The sequence below is a fragment of the Cebus imitator genome, unplaced genomic scaffold (genome assembly GCF_001604975.1).
Source record: "Cebus imitator isolate Cc_AM_T3 unplaced genomic scaffold, Cebus_imitator-1.0 Scaffold125, whole genome shotgun sequence".
In the NCBI taxonomy this organism is placed as follows: Eukaryota; Metazoa; Chordata; class Mammalia; order Primates; family Cebidae; genus Cebus; species Cebus imitator.
Genome location: NW_016107440.1, coordinates 2,365,441 through 2,384,815, shown reverse-complemented (window position 1 = coordinate 2,384,815; position 19,375 = coordinate 2,365,441). Strand labels below are relative to the sequence as shown.

At 38.5% G+C, this 19,375-nt stretch overlaps 1 protein-coding gene across 3 annotated transcripts in view; it reads right to left on the bottom strand.

Annotated features, from left to right (window-relative positions):
• FZD3 (frizzled class receptor 3) overlaps window positions 1-16,551 on the bottom strand; it is an 81,285-nt gene extending 64,734 nt beyond the window's left edge. The window contains exons 1-3 of one of the 3 annotated variants that reach the window (XM_017540438.2): window positions 16,405-16,551; window positions 10,513-10,558; window positions 7,586-8,118 (exon numbers count right to left, since the gene is read on the bottom strand). In XM_017540438.2, the coding sequence (XP_017395927.1) occupies window positions 7,586-7,774 (189 nt within the window). In that variant the 5' untranslated portion in view covers window positions 7,775-8,118; window positions 10,513-10,558; window positions 16,405-16,551. The remainder of the gene's footprint in view (window positions 1-7,585; window positions 8,119-10,512; window positions 10,559-16,404) is intronic. The other 2 variants (XM_017540439.2, XM_037742680.1) reach the window with 2 other exon arrangements.
• Between the last annotated feature and the right edge of the window lie 2,824 nt (window positions 16,552-19,375).

The window sequence follows — 19,375 nt, the reverse complement described above, 5'->3', positions numbered from 1 at the left end:
AAAAAAAAAAAAAAAATGTAATTTTCACATATCTCATTTGATCCTTATAACCAATTCCATTCTAATAAGGGCACATGGATATTATATTGTTACTGTTGCACAGTTGATAAGTAGCAAAACTTGGACTTGAAGTGTTTTGTTTCTGAATTTTATACTCTTGCCAGTATTAAGAACCATCACGTATCAACAATTATGAAGGTGTTTCTGTCTCTGTAAAATAGTTGATGAAAATCATTGAAACACCACTTCCCACCTAGCAGATTGGTTTAAAACAAACTAACATTTAAGGAAAGTTGCCAGGAATTTATTATTTAAAGAAACAAACAAACATGACTACACATTATTCTGGTAGAGCTGTGAAGAAACAGATACTCTCAAATATTGTTAGTGGAAATGCAAAATGGTACAACCTCTATAGAGAGGTCTAGCAATATCAAGGAAAATAACACACACATTTGTACTTCTAGAAATCTATCCTAAAAATACGCTAGTCAAAATGTGAAAATACACTTGCAACATTTTAACAGCAAAAGACAGAAAACACAATTGTTTCCTATGTCCATCAACAGGGATTAAATGAATAACATTGTATATCCAACCCAATGGCGTAAAATTTGGCTATAAAAAAATAAGGATCATGTCATAATCATGAAGACAGCTATTATAAAAAACAAAACAAAACAAAATACCTAGTATTAGCCAAGATGTGGAGAAATCAGAACCTTGTGTATTACTGGTAGAAATGTAAAATGGTGCCACCATATGGAAAACACTTTGATAGTTCCTCAAAAAATTAACTATGGAATTAACATATGACCCAGTAATTCCACTTCTGACTGCAAACCCCAAATAATTTAAAGCAGAAACTCAGATTATATATTTATGGTAACACTATTTGTAATACCTTAAATGTAAAAACAACCCAAGTGTCCACTGATGGATAAATGGATAAGCAAAGCACGTTATATACCTAAAATGGAATGCTATTCAGCCTTAAAAAAAAGAAGAAAATTGTGACATATGATACATTGATGAATCTTGAGGACACTATATTAAATGATTAATAAGCCAGTTGCAAAAGGACAAATACTGTGTGATTTCACTTATACCAAATCCCTAGAGTGGTCAACTTCAGAGGCAAAGAAAGTAAAATGGCAGTTGCCAGGGATTAGGGAGAAGAAAAAATGGGCACTGATTTGTTGTTTAATGAGTACAGATTTTCAGTTTTGGAAGATGAGAAAACTCCACAGATACAATTATAATTATGTTACATAACTGTATTATGTATATTTTACCACAAATTTTTAAATTTTTAAAATGAAGAATATCTATAAATGTTACTATGAAATATCCAAGATACATTAAGTGAAGAAAAAAAAGCAATGTAGGGAAAACAAACAGTATAACTGTATCAAAAAAGATAAAAGACTATATTTAGATATATATTATATAAATATTTTATATGTGTTATATTTAAGGTTTTTAAAGGGAAGGATAAAAACTTTTTAAAAAATGGCTACCTTTAGGTGGAGGGAAAATATAAGATAGAGGTGAAAGAGGAATAGAAACTAGACTTCTCTGAATGTACCTTGAAGTATCATTATAAAATAAATTTAAATTAAAAAATTTAAAAAGTCATTCCTCAAAATCAAAATAAAACATTAAGAACCTAACAGTGTACTACTGTGTTTAACCACATGAAGAAAAAATATTTCAGTGACTTAAAACACAATAATTTCATTGTACATCCTTGCTGATAGACATCCCAAAGAACAAAAAGAAGTATAAAGAAATCTTAAACTGCTTGCTGTAATCATATTGTTAGTAATAATATCGCTAATATTATTCTGAAACTACATATGTGTATAATAAACTTGAGGATTTATTTGAAGAAAATAGAGAAACATGAATTTAAAGATACTAAATAAAATCCCTGGCCAGGCACAGTGGTTCAGATCTGTAATCCCAGCACTTTGGGAGGCCAAGGCAGGTAGACTGCTTGAGACCAAAAGTTTGAGACCAGACTGGGCAACATGGTGAAACCCTGTCTCTACAAACAAACAAACACACAAACAAAAAAACACAAAAATTAGCCAGGCATGGTGGAATGCACCCGTAGTCCCAGCTACTCAGGAGGCTGAGGTAGGAGGATTAACTGAGCCCAGGAGATTAGGACTATTGTGAGCCGTGATCGTGCTACTACACTCTAACCCAGGTAACAGAGCAAGACCCTTTCTCAAAAACAAAACAGCATCCTGCAATATTACTTGAATTGCAAATATCAGCATAAACTCATGATGGACTTTCTCTTAAAAAAAAAAAAAAAAGTATTCCCTAGTTCTGTTCATGAAAAGGCCTAAAAACGATTTAGTATCAATATACTTAGCACGCAGATAGTGGTCTCTAAGTATCATTTCCAAATGAAGAAACCAGTGCTTCCTAGAGAAACTGATGATTCAGGGTCTGATGTAGAATTTTATGAAGTGAGCTTGAATCACACCAGAAAGAAAAGAAACTATTAAACACCAGTAGGGTGGTGTCAAAAACACTAAGGAGAGTCAGGCACAGTGGCTCATGCCTGTAATCCCAGTGCTTTGGGAAGCAAAGGCAGGAGGATAGCTTGAAGCCAACAGTTCAAGATCAGCTGGGACAACATGGTGAGACCCTGTCTCTACAAAAAAAGAGTTCTTTAAAATTAGCGAGGCATGATGGCATGTACCTGTAGTCCCTGCTTTGGAGACTGAGGTAGGGGGATTGTTTGAGCCTAGGAGCTTGAGGCTACAGTGAGCTATGATTGCTCCACTGCACTCCAGCCTGGGTGACAGAGCAAGACCTTGTCTCAAAAACAAAACACTCAGGAGCTGCCATGCAGAGGCTCCCACTACCAAAGTTGGAGCATTTTGAGCGTCAATAAGAATAATAACTGTGATAGATTTAAAACATCAAATATGTTTAAAAAAAAAAAAATCCTTGAGTCCACAATGAAACTTAAACCAAAAAAAACCCCTCAATGGTCACTTTTGATGGATGCTTGGTAATCAACTCATTATTCTAAAAACTAATAAAGGGGGAACAAGCAAGCATTTATCCTGTCTTTCTTATATAAACTGTACAGGAAAGTAATCCAATAGTCAATGAGAAGTTTCCAAATATTCCAGCTAAGAAATGAAGAAAGCTTCAATTACCTGCCACGGGGGAAAAAAAAAAAAAAAGAAATGAAGAAAGGGTGACAATTAGAATACAACCATTTTGCAAACCCCTTACAAAATTATTGGTCTAGGAAAACATCAATGGTTGCGAACATTTATAAAAAGAGTAACAACTTAGTATTATGTGCTCCTGGCAGGAGTATGTTAGCTAACTATGAAGTATTCCTTCCAAAACAACAATAAAAAACCAAACTGGTGTCTAATCAAGTCTCTACAGTTCCTGTTTACAAAAATAAATGAGACAGAGATATGGTAAACAACACTACAGGGATGCAATCAGCGAAATAAAGACTATGAGAAACTCTGTAAGACAAATACATTACAGAGAAAAAGGGGAACAAGAAAGGAAAACCTACTAATTGAAACAGATTTAAGAGACACACAACTGGATGCATGTATGAATCCTGATTAGAAAAAGCCAATATGAAAAAAAAATGTGAAATATGCAACAGTAATTTGAACATTAATTTGATACTTGGCACTGATAAAGGAATAAAGGTATTGTATTCATATATTTTGAAAGATACCTTACTTTTCAGAGATATATACCAAAATATTTATGGATGAAATTTGGATATTTGGGATTTGCTTCAAAGTGACCCAGAAGGGCGTGCAGTCGTAATGAAACAAGACTAGCTATGAGCTGCTAATGTTTAAGGCTGAACGCTGGACACATGGCATTTCATTATATTACTCTACTTATATTTGTATATACGGAAAATTTCTGTAATGGATTTTTTTAGTAAAAAGCTCAAATTTGAGTTTGGATAACTGGGAGGCTGGTTCAAACATACTTTGTTCTTAATGAACCATAAAAGATACAGGATGTTCAGGCTTTTAGGCTCTGTGTTTCTACTAGGATTCATTCCATTCCCAGCTTCCCACGCTTCCATTATAAGAAAACATTAAATCATAAAAAATCTTTAATGAGAATAACAAACGAAAATAGGAAATTGAGGCAAACACAAACCATCCCAGGAGTTTTTCCTCTGATTATCCTATAGAGAGGCCTACTTTCCTACATACATGGCGGGGAGGGGAGTGGCAAGCAATCAACCTCCCAAAGAGATTAGATTGCTCCTCCCACATACTAACTGAAATTTAAAAACAGGGTGATGGGCAACAAAGAATAATGCTCTGTATTCACATAGCACTTTAACTTTTCAAAATTCTTTAACATAAATGTCATTTATCTCACTTGATCTTAACAATAACCCTGTAAAATGTCAGGAGAAAAATTTACTTCCAATTGGAAATCAACATAAAGAGGTCTCAAAACTAGTTAGTGACAGAATACAAATCTCCTATCCCTATTCCAGTGCTTCTTAAACTAATCTGTTCCCATCCTAGCCAATATGTTTAATTATTCAGTATGGGGAAAAGTCTGCCCAAATCTTTTATTACCACTAGTCATAAATACCTGTTAATAGGTGGTTTAGTAAAGACTGCTACTGACATTTGTTAATTACTGCTCTATGCTGAACAGTTCCCAAAAATTAACTTAGCAATTTGGACAGCTCAAAATGGTTTGCAAAGCTTAGAAATGATAATTTTTTTCCTATCAAAAGCTATTCATTTACAGGTAAAAGAGAATATCAAGTTAACAACTTAGAAAAATTTAGCATGTCTGTTTGTATATTGATGTGCATGTTTTAGAAGACAGAAATAAAGAAATAAACATATTAGCAAGGATCTTCTTTTCTAACTTAATGGATTGATACTTATCCATTTAAACTTATCCAATCTCAAAAAAAGTACAGAGTAGGAACCCTGTAGACACAATGTAAGAACATCCAACTTGTTGACTGTGAATAATTAAATTTAAAATAACCCAGATTCTGCCCTTTCTCCTATTCGTGGTTACTCTAGCTTACTGCCAATATGCCATTGTGTTCCAGGCACTCGTTTTAACTCACAAAACAGTTAAGGAATGGACTTAGACCAGGCGCAGTTGCTCACACCTATAAGCCCAGAACTTTAGGAGGCCCAAGTGGGTAGATCGCTTTAGTCCAGGAGTTTGAGACCAGCCTGGGCAACATGGCAAAACCTTGTCTCTACAAAAAATACAAAAAACTTAGCCAGGGGTGATGGCACACACCTGTAGTTCCAGCTACTTGGGAGGCTGAGGCAGGAGGATCACCTGAGCCTGGGAGGTTGAGAATGTGGTGAGCTGTGATTACACCATAGCACTCCAGTGTGGGCCACAGAGACCATGCCTCAAAAAAAGCACAAAGAAACAAAAATGGAATGGACTCTAGGCAGGCTTAAAGCCTGAGGCCTGCTGAAAGATGTTACACCTAGGAAACTGTCTTTGAATTCATCCAGTCTCACAGCAAACACCCAAGAATGTGCTGGGTTTGCTCCAATTATGTGTGCCTGCTAAGCTGGTTCCTAGATCAGCAGAGGGATGGAGGTGGAGGGTGTCACCAGCAGCACTGAGCAGGCTGTATTGTCTGCTGAGTTTCCATGTCATTTGCTCCTAAAGAAACATTACACTCTCAAATTGTGTTTGATTATTCCTTCTGTCAGTGGCATCACTGTCCTGACAGGACAACCATGCAATATGCAACTATTCCCAGCATTACTTCAAGTCATTACAGCCTTCTCTTAGAAACTATTACTCACTTAGGTGCTCTCCCTAGAATGTCTGAAATTCAAACAGAGGCAACTCGATTGTCACTAAAATATCTAGACTTGGGTATATTGGAGAAGGCAGAGAGAGTCTATCATGCTATCACTATGAATGAATGAACCTACAATGAGGGATGCAAATTCACTGGAGCAAATACATGGTACTTCTCCTACTTCCCTTTAGATGATTTAGAAATGGAATCTGGAATAGAATTAACATTTGTGAACCACCTATTGTGTACGATCACTGTGCCAGCTACTTTATAAACCTTTCATTTAATCCTAACAGCCCTTCAGGTGTATTATTATACTGCCTTTTCACAAACGAAGAAAACAAAGATCCAGGGTGTTAAGTAACTTGTCCAAAGTCTTAAAGCTTATTACATGGCAGAGCCAAAATCTGAACCCAAGTCAGGACAAACATCTTTATGACCTGCTTCTTATTAACCTATTTGCTTTGCAAAGGAGTTATGATTTAAAATGATACCAGAAATAAAAATGTTTCTAACTCAATTTTCTGTGAGAAATCGATAGCTTTAATCCACAGCAAAGACTACCATGCTTGGAACAAACTTACTGTATTAAACCAATACCCACTTTTATATATCCTAATTCAACAGTCTATAACCAAATCTCTTCTCTTCAACCAATTAGACCTCACGTATTCAGAGGAAAAGCAAAAAATGTTTTGTTCAACCTCTACAGCATTTTCAAATATATGGAATATATAAGATGCTCTCCTTACTTCAAAATCTATGAATAATAATCTTACAAATTTTCTCAGACTTAGGGTAGTCTCCTCAAAATGATGAACCTTTTGGTTTTATTAGAAAGAGAAGAATTCCAAAACATGTAGGCTTCCACTTGCTTAAAGCACTACAGAAATAGACTAAAGACTAATGTATCAAACACTCCCTCTAAATTATATTATGTAGCCACGTTAATATGAGAATATGAATAAATGATAAAAGCTATCACTTATAGAGTACTTATTATGTGCCAAGCACTATACATGTATTTTCACTTTGCGCCTTACAGAAGCCTCTAAGTTACAAGCAAAGAAACTATGCTTGTAAGAGAAAGTTGATATAACTTGGCCAAAGTATATAGCTAGAAAGTGGTAGAGGCAGAATTCAAACCCAGGCTGGTCTAACTCAAAGCCTATGCTATTATTACCACTGGTTACTGCCTCCTAGTTCCTATCTGGTATATATACTCCTGTCCTCAATTATAAAACCATTATAGACATATATACACTTATTTAAACCTATTATTAACTATATCAATTAAAGTGTTCATAGTTTCTAAATTTGAAATGGTTTCTAAACTGAAATCATTTAAAAATGCTGAAGAATTACCATTAAAAAATTCAAATAAGGCAGCAAGCTTTCATAAAATTCTGCGAGATCAAGAACAGATAACTCATACTGACAAACACTTTTTCATTGCTTGGGAGTTATTCTTGAAATTTAAACTTCTTAATGGCTATTAATGTCTCATTTTCTGATGTTTCAAATTTCTTTATAAAAGTATAATGTCTAAAATATAACGGTAACATTCACCAAACATGAATTCTTCAATCTATTAGAGTCTGAGGCAAAACATATAAAATTTTAAATGTATGAGATATAATTTAAAATAACATATTATTTTCCTGTTGTTTATCAAACATACTCATTGATTGGTTGACGGGCCAACGTAAGAGTCACTTACTAAGATATATCAAATAATAGATCAAGTCTTACCTCCATTGCTAAAGCTGCTGTCTGTTGGTCATAATGATTCAGAAGATTAGGCATGAAGGTAGTATTATAAGGCAAATCTTGGCACATCCTCAAGGTAATAGGTTCACAAGAAAACAAACTGTGCCCACCTATATGCCCCACGAACATAGTCAAGGGCCAAAAAGAGAAGACGATCCAACTCACAGCCATCTTTCCTGGATCTGAATGAGATTCTGATGATCAGGCCTACTCAATACGTATTTTAGATATTTATACACCTGCAGGTCTCAGCTTGAAGGTACTTCTTCTATGTCTTACTGTTAAGTTCTTCAAACAGTTAAATACTCTTCGCACCGTCAGAGGTTTGTTAGCTTGGTCTCACAAAAGGCGTTTGTTTTTGGTTTCACAATATGGGAAAATGACATCATCTTGTCTCTTCTTTTCATTTTATTACATGGGGCACATTTGGCCAACACATCAAGTTGATCAACCACATTCCCAAACCACAGATTCCATCTTAGGAGAAGAGCTATTTCTTCCTTCGACTGAAATATCTGAAAAGCATTATTTTAAAAATGAGAGACATTAGTCACTTCCTCCCAAAGTATTATGGACTTGACATTAAAAATCTTTGATGAGAGATATTATACTGACCTAACAGTTAATAATATGTGTGTACTTTATAGACATAATTTTTCTACTTTATCATTTATGCTATAGCTGAAATGATCCTTAAATAACCTTTAAATGCAAATTTAATTTTCTTCCCTCAGTTGCTTCTATAATACATGGTTTAACTTTTCATCTATGATGAGAATTTTTCAACGGTCACAATATATAATTGATCTATTTTGAAAAATTCTTATGCTATTGTCCTAAATTTTATTTAAATGATATATATTATGCTTATAACCTAAATTATCAAACTTAAAATTGTATGTTTTAATCTTGAATAGTATATTTTTGCATTAACTGATGTGGCAGAAGACATCCGTGAAAGTGGTCTGAAAAGTAAGTCAAAAGATACGGATTCAAGCCTCTTTGTAGCCGTGTGAACATAAACAGACCACTTAAGTTCTATGCACCCAGAATTTTTCTTCTTGAAAATGATTCCAATACCACCTTACTCACAGGGATGATATGAGTGAATCATAAGGTAATGTATGCAAAAATACTTCATAAATGGTAACTCAGTATTAAACATTAGACATTTTAATCACTGAGTTAGTTTATACAAATGCTACCTCTATCAACCAATACTGAACTGATATATAGAAGGTTCTAAAATATTAGGAAATTTTCACAGTATTACATTTTTTTTTTTAGATAATACAAAAATTTAGTTGCATAGATGTAGCACTAGACTTAGAAATATTTCATCAACAAATGGTCATTATACACAGCCATGCTGCACAGAGAAGAGAAATTATCCCTAAAAAGTCACAGCAAAAATAGAAATAATTCCCAGTTATTATTTCCAAGGAGCTTTAGAATTTCTCACTTGTATGTACTTTCCAGGGGCAAAAATACATGTGATTCTCAATTGGAACTAAGAGGGTGTGGGTAGAGTGGAAGGCAGGTCTGGTATGAAAAAAAACCATATTCTAAGCTATCACATTTTGATTTGGTTTAGTAATGATGTTAACTTTGCTTTTATTTCATTTTGTTTCATATGCACTGAATAGTCTTATGTTTGTTGTGGTGAGCCTAGGTTGGGAAAAGATAAAAAATTCAGGTTCAGAAATTCTCAAAGATCCAGATGAACAGGTCAACTCAAATACTAGCACCTATGATAACTTAGACATGAGACCTGGAACTGCTTTGACTTAAGCAGGGTAAGAAACTGTCCTTTGCACATTATCAATGATTGGGACCTCTATGTCCCAAGCTTCAGTTACCAGGCAGAAAACTATTGGTAGAAAGTAAAACAGTGGCAGAATCTTCCCCATTTCTCCCTTTAGTAGATGGTCTTGACTAACAGAAGGGAAAAAGAAAAGTCTGTGGTCCCTAGAATTAGGAAATGAGGTTAAACGCAAACCCTGCTCAAGAAGCCTTAAAGCTCCCCTTACGTTCTGTATCAGAAATTTCTGAAACAGCTTCTTGGCCTGCCATATTTTTTTCTCCCCACAAATGTTGAGGTCTGTCTATAGAAAACTGTTATTAACCACAGTTAAAAATATACTTATCTTAATTACCATGCAGCACAGTAACAATTATGCGTATCATTAAATATGTCAAATAACTGTTGAAAGTTTTATTTGATTGTAGTATTAAAATATCCATGTAAGTTCGGTCTTTGTAGTTTATTGCTTATGTAGCATGTTCATTTGCTTGCAACTAAAAAAATTAAAGGGAACATTACTCCCTCTTGAATATGTATACAGTAACACCAAGAATTTCAAAAATTTCATTGAGACTAATTTAGTTTTCAAACAGGTATGGGTTTCAAATCAATGGGTCAAAGAAGACTACCACATAAAACCTGAGGAAGAAACTGACCAATATCTCACTGAGCTTTCAAAACTAGCTGAAATGTCGCCTTACATTTCTGCCTATTCCATCTATTTTACCTGGTTTCCTCTTATTATTCCTTTTGCCTTACTTGCAAGTAAAGCATCCTACCTTCTTATAAAAGCGCTTCCTTATGTACCATGACATTCAAATTACCATGTACCAAGATGCTTTTGTAAAATCTACTGTTAAGCTGTGAAAGGACAATAAGCTTGATATAGCAAGACTGTAGTTTATGATTATTCAAAGAAGGGAAAAAACAACAGTGGAATGCAGTGAGACAAAAAGAAAACAGGCAAACCATAGGTGTTATTTAAAGAATTTTCATTTTCCTCAAAATAGCAGTTCTCTAATCTTAAAGTGTGGCAGTTTCATGGATTCCCCCACAGGTCTAAGAAATCTGAATCTTGGAGAATGAAACACATTCTAATGATTACCTCAGGTTACAAGTGCTTCATGAGTCAGGTCTTGAGAAATGCTATCCTAGAACAAAATAATTAAAAAGAATAAAGGTATAGTTTATGTAATTATAAATATAAAATAAATTTTAAAAATATAAGCAGATAAGGGATAATATTTTAATAGAAAAATAAGCAAAGGACATAAATTTACAAAAGAAATACAAATAGCCAAGAAAACATATGAAAAGATATTCAAATGCACTAATAATAAAAAATGTAAATGTGAGATAAGATTTTTGCCAATCAGATGGGAAAAAACAATAATGATAGAACCAGTATAGCGTGGGGATATGGGGTAAAGAACACCTTCAAACATTTCAACATTTTCAAATGCTATTAGTAAATTAGCTGGTATTTTAAAATAAAAAGTAGCAGGCCGGGCTCGGTGGCTCAAGTCTGTAATCCCAGCACTTTGGGAGGCCGAGGTGGGTGGATCATGAAATCAAGAGATCGAGATCATCCTGGCCAACATGGTGAAACCCCATCTCTACTAAACATACAAAAAAATTAGCTGGCGTGGTGGCACGTGCCTGTAGTCCCAGCTACCCGGGAGGCTGAGGCAGGAGAATTTCTTGAACCCGGAAGGCGGAGGTTACAGTGAGCCGAGAACGCGTCACTGCACTCCAGCCTGGCGCCTGGTGACAGAGTGAGACTCTGTCTCAAAAAAAAAAAAAAAAGTAGCTACTTATATAAAAAATCATTAAAATGTACACAATTTCATCCAGTAAATCCATCTTATAACTAAGTAAACACGTACGTACACATGATGCACAACCAAAATATTAGTGTCACATTGTCTGTAACAATAAAAAAAAAAAAATCTAAAAGTTGTAAACAACCTAAGAGTCTACCAATAAGAAACTGGTTAAATTAATTATGGTGCAACCACAATAGATTATAGTTACTAAAAATGATGAGCATAAGCCTGTATTTGTTCATATGGGAAGACAGTAAGAATAAACAGAAAAAAAATTAAAAAACAATTCACAAAACAGTATATATGTATAGCTCCCATTTTGTCAGAAAAAAATAAGTATATGTAATAAAGTAAAACTATTTTGATTGTTTAAAAATAAAATATTAAATGCTTTATGGGAAATAATGAAAAAACCTGTAGTACATTATTTTGTGTATGAAGTGATTAACTCTGCTAAATCTATAAATGTATGCTGACTAGCTGACAAGAATAAAAACTAGCAAAATGACTGGTTTATTGACTACTAATTAAGCAACAAGCCAAGGAATACACTACTGTTCTATTGTACCTAGTAAGAAAAGCAAATCAGTGATGATCAATTTAGTAAGAGTCAAAATCTGATTTTCAATACTAAAAAGAGTCAGATAACCAATCAACTGAATCAAATGGTACACACAATTTTAAAAACTTCTGATAAACATTCCTGGCTGGGCATAGTAGCTCACACCTGTAATCCAAGCATTTTGGGAGGCCAAAGCAGGCAGAGCACTAGAGGCCAGGAGTTTTGAGATCAGCTTGGCCAACACAGCAAAAACCCATCTCTACTAAAAATACAAAAATTAGCTGGGCATGGTGGCATGTGCCTGTAGTCCCAGCTACTCAGGAGGTTGGGGCTCCAGAAGCACTTGAATGTGGGAGGCGGAGGTTTACAGTGAGTGGAGAATGCACTACTGTACTCCAGCCTGGGTGACAGAGTGAGGCCCTGTCTCAAAAAAAAATAAATAAAATTTAAAAATTTAAACTTTTGATAAGCATTTCAAATAATATGTCTCCAATAACATTGAATTATCTGCTTCTAATCACGATCAACTGAGTATGCCATTTTTCCTAAGGTAAGGTCATCCATGGAAAAGTTGTAAGTTGAAGTTCCAGACTTTCAGGACATAACAAAGATTCTGGACCCAAAGACATCCTACCAAAACATAGCAAGTCATTAAATAAAGGTTAACACTTGTTTTGGGCATTCTTATTATCATTTTTTTATTATAAGAAACTGTAGCATATCAACTGGGGAAAAAAAGGGACCTACTAGATTAACATAATTGGAGTAAGCAGCTTCAGGGGCCAGGGCCCTGTAAAAAGTGAATGCTATGCAAGAGTTGCTTATGTCCTTTGTGTGGGAAAAGAGACATATTCACTTCTCCATAGAGCTACATAGGCTATCTGGAAAACTGATTTCAGACTAAGTTACTTGGTTAACACTCCATCAGAAAACAAAAAGAACCAGATACTTTAAAGCTTACACATTTTTATTTTTATGAATGTGTAACATCAGGAATTTTATATTGCCCAATCATTATTTATCAGGTTTCTTTTGATGACAAAAAGTAAAAGTCCTTAAAATAATATCAACTAAGTATTTGTCCTGAAAGACAGCAATAAAGGGAAGAAATTCCAATCTTGGAAGACTGTCTTCCCTGGCTGGCTGCAAAATCAGACCCAAAGAACTCAGCGGGAAACTCAGGAGGTGGCAACTGTGAAGTGGAAAGCAGGCTGAATCCCAGAAGAAAGGATGATGAGAAAAGTGGGCCCTAAGGGCTTGTCAAGGGGTTCTACAACAAAGGATTATGTCCAGCAACTCTATTCCAATTCACACTTTCTTTAAGGAAAGGATCCATTTCATCGTTCTGCTGAGATTTCATTTTCTTGACACCTAATAAATGTAGGTAACATTTTGCATTTCCAATTGAGAAAGACTATCTAAAGGTTGTCTCAAAGTAAATGCTGGTTACATAGTGGCTACAGAGGGAACAGGAGGGATGTTCTTTGTCTTTTCTCAGACACGTTATCAAGAACACATTGCAAGGATTCGAAATGACTATGAATAAGTTTCTTCTCTTAAGGAAATTATTGTCTTGTTAGACAAAATATACAGAGTATATACTCATCGCTCCAATGTTACTTTCCTTTTCTTAAAGTCTATGTAGTCCTTGGCCCTTTGCCTACTGGTTGTTATAAGAAAGTTTATATGGTTTCATATTTAATTCACAGGACCTAGAGTCCTATTAATCTCTTTTCTGAACTTTCCTACTTCATCTAATTTTTAAAGTCGTTCTTGTCATCATCTACTGATTACAACAACTAACCTAATCTTTCAATGTGTTAAGTGATTAAGGCTTAAAACACACACATACATGCACACACAGAGGAAAAATAAATCCATCTAGGTTCAAAATTTAAATGAATGGTAGGCATCAAAATTCTGTTCTATTTAGAAATTATTAATTACTAAGACTAAAGAATAAAGAAGATCTTTAAAAAGTAACCCAAAAATAAAACTGGAAAAAGACAGATTCTGGACTTAAAAAAGAGCTGAAATTTCAGCTCAGCTTCCCTTAAATCTGTTATAAAAAAATTCTCTAATACCAAGCCCCTGCTTTCCTCCCCTTAACAAGGCTGTATGGTTTTGCATGCTTTGACTACAGAATTATTTCAAAGAGACAAAATCTGGGGACCAGGATTTGGCTTTTAGGTCCAATAGCCTAGTTATATTCATCTCAAACTTCATATACAATGCACTTCTTGAATATACCAAACTGTCAATAGTTCCCAACGTGAATTGGAAAACAAAAAGAAATTCATTTTTGACATAGTAGTTAAAACTCTTTCCTAGCCAGTGAGAAGCTGTTACTCTTCATTTGTTCCTAGTATTATAGAACTATCACTACTGAAAATCTAATTTTTTTCCTCGAGACTCTACCACGCATTTTTCTCCAATTGATACTGAATAATTTATTCAGTACATATTTTCAAAGTCATTCTTTTTATTTTTGTGGACAGCTGCAGTTTTAATCAAGCATAATTCTAGAGTTCTAGGGTTAGGAAGAAAAAAAAAAAAAAACAACTTGAGGCCAATACTCAATGAAGTGGTAAGAACTGTTTCCGACCATCTGCCTCTGAAGCAAAAGAAAGTCAACAGCAGCCTAACATCAACAAATTCACATGCTCAGAAAAAGTTTTGAATATAAAATCTTAGAATTTCCCTGTCAAACTATTATGAAATTTAAGTCTGTTTCCTGGGAAACAGAAAACTTAGTGTGAGCGGAAAAACTCCTCTCTCCTTCCCCAGTGATAAAGCTTTCACTTTGTTCCATACAAAAAGAGAATGCGCACTTTGCTATTAAATTCCCCTCACCCTCTCTACTTGAAATATCTCAATCACAGAACTCCCAAGAAATATCTACCTGAATGCTCAAAGCACAAAATAAAGCTCAGAAGCATAGTGTAGCTAGGATGAGGAAACAGCTCATTGTCTTTCTTCTTCTTTTCCAAATGGGACACTTTCATAGATTGAGGAGAGATGGAGACAGAGAATATTAGTAATGGATGAGGGAAAAGGGTAGGAGGAAAGAGAGTAGAATGATAGGCTTTACCAGTAATTTACTTATTTTCTTAATAGTTTCAAACAATGGGGCGGGAGGATATGGCACAAGAAGGGCTGCATCTTAATTATATTTTATCTTCAGCTCCATCCTTCCAGCCCTGCCCAGTCAAGCTCTTAAACCTCTTTCCTAGGCTCTCCAACTCCGAATTTAAAAAAAAAAATCTTTGTGGGTTTTTTTCTTTGTTTCCGGAGGAAAAAGATAGTTTTGATTTGTTTAAAAGTAAAGAGGGAAAGCATTATCTTCAGGAGTAACCACTTCTTAACAAACAGAACTAAGGGTTTCTATTCCTTTTCCAGCCTACAAAGCAGGAACCGAACCAGCACACCACCAAGGACTAAGTAGGGTGAGGGAGGGACGTTACATCCCCAGGGGTAGGCAAGTCTTTGTTTCCTTGCTCACATTATATTGGCCTTGCAAAGTCACTCAACTCCCGTCACTAAGCATTCCGGATCAGAACTACTTCTCTAAGACGAGGCAGTGTCTGAACACTTTCCCGTAGCACTCACTGACGCGGCTGTTCTGCTCTGCTGCATCTCCCTCATTCCAGCCGAGAACCAAAATTCAGAGTCATTCTACACTGGGCAAAACGCCGGACCTCCTTCATGGGGCAGATCTCTCTAAATCTGGAGTCCACTCCACGGCCTCAATTCATGGCACGTGCTTTTGTTCTTAAAAACAAAATCAAGAAAAGCCCCTTGCCTTCTGCTACAGCAGGGGGATCGAACTCAAGACTAAGATGGAAAACGCCTCTAGGAAGATGTTTACATGTCTTGAAAGGCACAAGGCTCCTTAACCTTGCCGGCTGTTTCGCCGCAGCTTGATTTGAGAGGCGGCCCCTCGGGGATCCGGCGGCGCCCGCTCCGCCGCAAACCCACAGCCCGCGGAGGGGGCAGCCGGAGGATGAGCGCGGCAGGCAGCGAGGACTTTGGAAACTGATGGGCGGGAGGGGACAACTTTCAGGCGTGGGCAGGCAAAGGTGGGCCCGACGCTGACCCGAGCCGGAGCCGGGAACCTGGCGGCGCGCGCCTCGGGCGGCCAGGAGTCCCCGGCGCATTGTCCTCCGCCCACGCCCCCCGGCGCCCCACGTTGCAGCCGGCTCCGGCCGGGCCCCTCTCCGAGCCGCGCAGGATCTGGGCCGGGGTGGCGGCGAGCAAACCGCGGTCCACACTCGCACAGGTTGCCGAGCGCCGGCTCAGGGCGCACAGGGTTAACCGTCTCCCGGGGCAGCTCGCCGCGTCAGCCCTGAGCCCCAAACTAGGCGTCCCCGCGCCCCCCGGCCGCCACCGCGGGCCCGGGCCCCAGCTCCGCCGCCAGCCCCAGCCCGGCGCCCAAGGCTTTTGTTGTGGCCGCGACGAGAGGAACGATCCCTGAGGAGGAGGCGCCGGGCTGCTGCTGGCTCCTCAGCGCGGGCTGAGGCGGAGCAGCAAGCGCCTCCTCGGGCTCCACACTCGCTGCTCCCTCTCCCGCCACCCTGGCCTGGGGGCCTGCACGCTTCGGGGGGCTCACCTCAGACCCCGGCCCCTGGCTCCAAGGGGTGGGGGCTGCAGCGCCGGCCGGGGGCGGCCGCGCGTCCCTCGGGTACCCGGAGCGGCCGAGGACCGCCGGCGCGCGCCTCCGAGCCACCGCGAGCTTTCGCGAGCGCCTAGGCGCGCCGCCCGGGGAGCGAGCGTACGAGCGCGCTCACGCACAGCGCAGGCGCACTGAGCACGCTCGGCCGAGCGCTCAGTCCTGGAGCCTCGGCGCGCAGGGCTGGCTAGGCACGCCTCGTTGTTCTCTGCCTCGCACCCTGAGTGACGCCTGGAGCTGCCCTGCCCCGGCGTGCTCGTTCTGAGCCCTGGAGGCGTTCATCTGAGCTGCGCTTGGTGCCCTCCTCGCAATGCACTCCCTCGCCGTATGACACAGCGTGGATGTTGTGATTGCAGGACCACCTATACCTGGTCTGAGAACCAGAGATGCCGACCTCGGGACCTGGGGATTGGGGGTGCTCAAGAGGCAGATCCCTGGATGCTGAGGGTGGAATGGGGTGCAGGTGGTGGTGGCACCTGGCCAGCTGCAGAGCTCCACGCGAAACAGGGTAGTAGACAGAACAGGCTACTCGCCCGGGATAGTTCTTAAGCTCTTGGCCAAGATCTTAGGAAACAGGTGGAGCTGGGCGTTACTGGTGCGCGCCCCATTTTTTGCTCCTTAGGAAATATTTTTCCTCTCCTTTTCTACATAAGCGGCTTTAGAGTTGAAAGAGTTCTCCAAGGTCATCTAAACCGAACCTCTCATTTTTCAGACGAGGAAGAGAACTCCCCAAAAGGTTAGATTTACCCAAAGCCATGCAGCGTTTTAACGACAGGGCCTGGATTCATTCCCACCTAAGGCTGTTTTTGTTTTCACTGCACCGTTTAACCTGTCTTTTCTTTCTCTTCTTTTTCGTTTCTCCTCAACCTAGATTTCATGAGCATCATTTTGTTCTGTTGGTAGCACATAGGACTAAGAGAAATTGAACGATGTGAATGGACTTAGCACTATTAGAACTGTACATTTAAAAATGGTTACGATGCTGCATTTATGTTATCTGTATTTTACAATTTTTTTTAGAAAGGCGCTTGATTGATACATGTTAAGTAAATGTTGAAGAGTTTCGGAGTTAGACCTAGAGTTTCACATCAGAAGGTGATTTGTGATCACCTGTGTGAACAGCATGATAAATGAGATCTGAAATGACAGTTTCAGTTTCTCTAATAAGTAAATTCTTGTTCAGTAAACAAGGTTTAAAATAATAATATCGATTCTTGGTTGATTCTTGGCAAAGCGGTGTATCCTCTGGAGCCAGAGTTGCCTCTGTGGAGAGTGAGTGAGGGAGCAGAAAGTGAGGGGGAACTGTGTGTGTCAGATCCCTTGTAGCTGGGGAACCTCCAGAGATGCGCTGTGACATGCATTTTTATTCAATTTACGCATCATCTGGTAAAGACTGTGAGGCATAGGACACATCATAGCTCAACATCACGAGGTGGGAATGATGTAGAAATGATCACTACTGTATTGTCGTGACTAAATCTCACAAAAGGAACATGGAGTGGAAAAAATCCAACACGATATATGTAAGTGATGATGCCTCTTCAGAAAAATAAAACAAAAAAAACCTAGCAATACTATGTAATGTTTATGAGGGCAAATGTACATACAATAAAAGCTTAAAAAGGACAGAAAGGCCGCACACCAGTTTTGTGACAATGACTGGCTCTAGGCAGGCAGGGAGGGGAATGAGACAAAAGAAGGTTCTACTGTATCTATGAAATACACACAAATGTAACATTTTTTAAAAATCTCTGTGGAGAATCAGTGGTGTTTCTTATTAAAGTGTTCAAACCTTTCTTTATGTTTGAAATATCCCCCTTAAAAGTAATTAATGTTTGGGACTGAACAAGGTGGTACACGCCTGTAATCCCAGCATTTTGGAGACCAGCCTGTGGGAACATAGCAAGATCCTGTCTCTACAAAAATTAAAATTAAAAAAATGGCCTGGGAGGATTGCTTAAGCCCAGAATTTCAAAGCGGTAGTGAGCTATCGTTGTGCCACTACACTGTGGCCTAGGCGACAAAGCCATTCCTCTCTTAAAAAAAAGAAAGTAACGTTGCAGTGTCACAGACATTGAGCTCTGTGTGCTCACTGTGAACACAGACGGTGTGGATGGAGTGGCTCAGGTTCTTTTGGGATGACAGTAGTCAGATGATGAGGTGCAGGACAAGAGGAGGCCAAGAAGGCATTGGGTTGAGAGGCAAGAAGAAAGAGGCCACCTTTTCCGGGATGAAAATATTCAAATCCAACAGGGCTAAAGGAGATGCTCTCTATAATCCCATGTCTCTTTCATTCCATGGTTGTAACCACCAATACGAAGTCTTTAATGAGCGGGAACTTCACACAGCACTCCCCATGCTGTTAAAACTGGTCTTTTTCTGGATGAACCTGTTTTGAAACCATAAAAGCTAACTGGTAATGCATGGTAATTTAGTATTGCATCTAGTACCTCCCCCAGGCCGCCCCCTCACCGCCCCTGCTCCCAAGGCTTTGTTTATTCATTTAGGTACAACCTGGTCATGTGGAAAAAATCACTAGGCTGGAATTCAAACAACCTAGGTTTTAATTTCAGTTTGGCCACTTACTGATCCTTTTTTTTTTTTTGGAGACAGAGTCTTGCTCTGTCACCAAGGCTCAAGTGCAGTGGCGCAATCTCGGCTCACTGCAATCTTCACCTCCTGGGTTCAAGCAATTCTCCTGCCTCAGCCTTCCAAGTACTTGGGACTACAGGTATCTACTGCCACACCCAGCTAATGTTTTGTATTTTAGTAGAGACAGCATTTCACCGTGTTGCCCAGGCTAATCTCCAACTCCTGAGCTCAGGCCATCCACCCGCTTTGGCCTCCCAAAGTGCTAGGATTACAGGCGCAAGCCACAGCGCCTGGCCACTGATCCTTTTTTTTTTTTTTT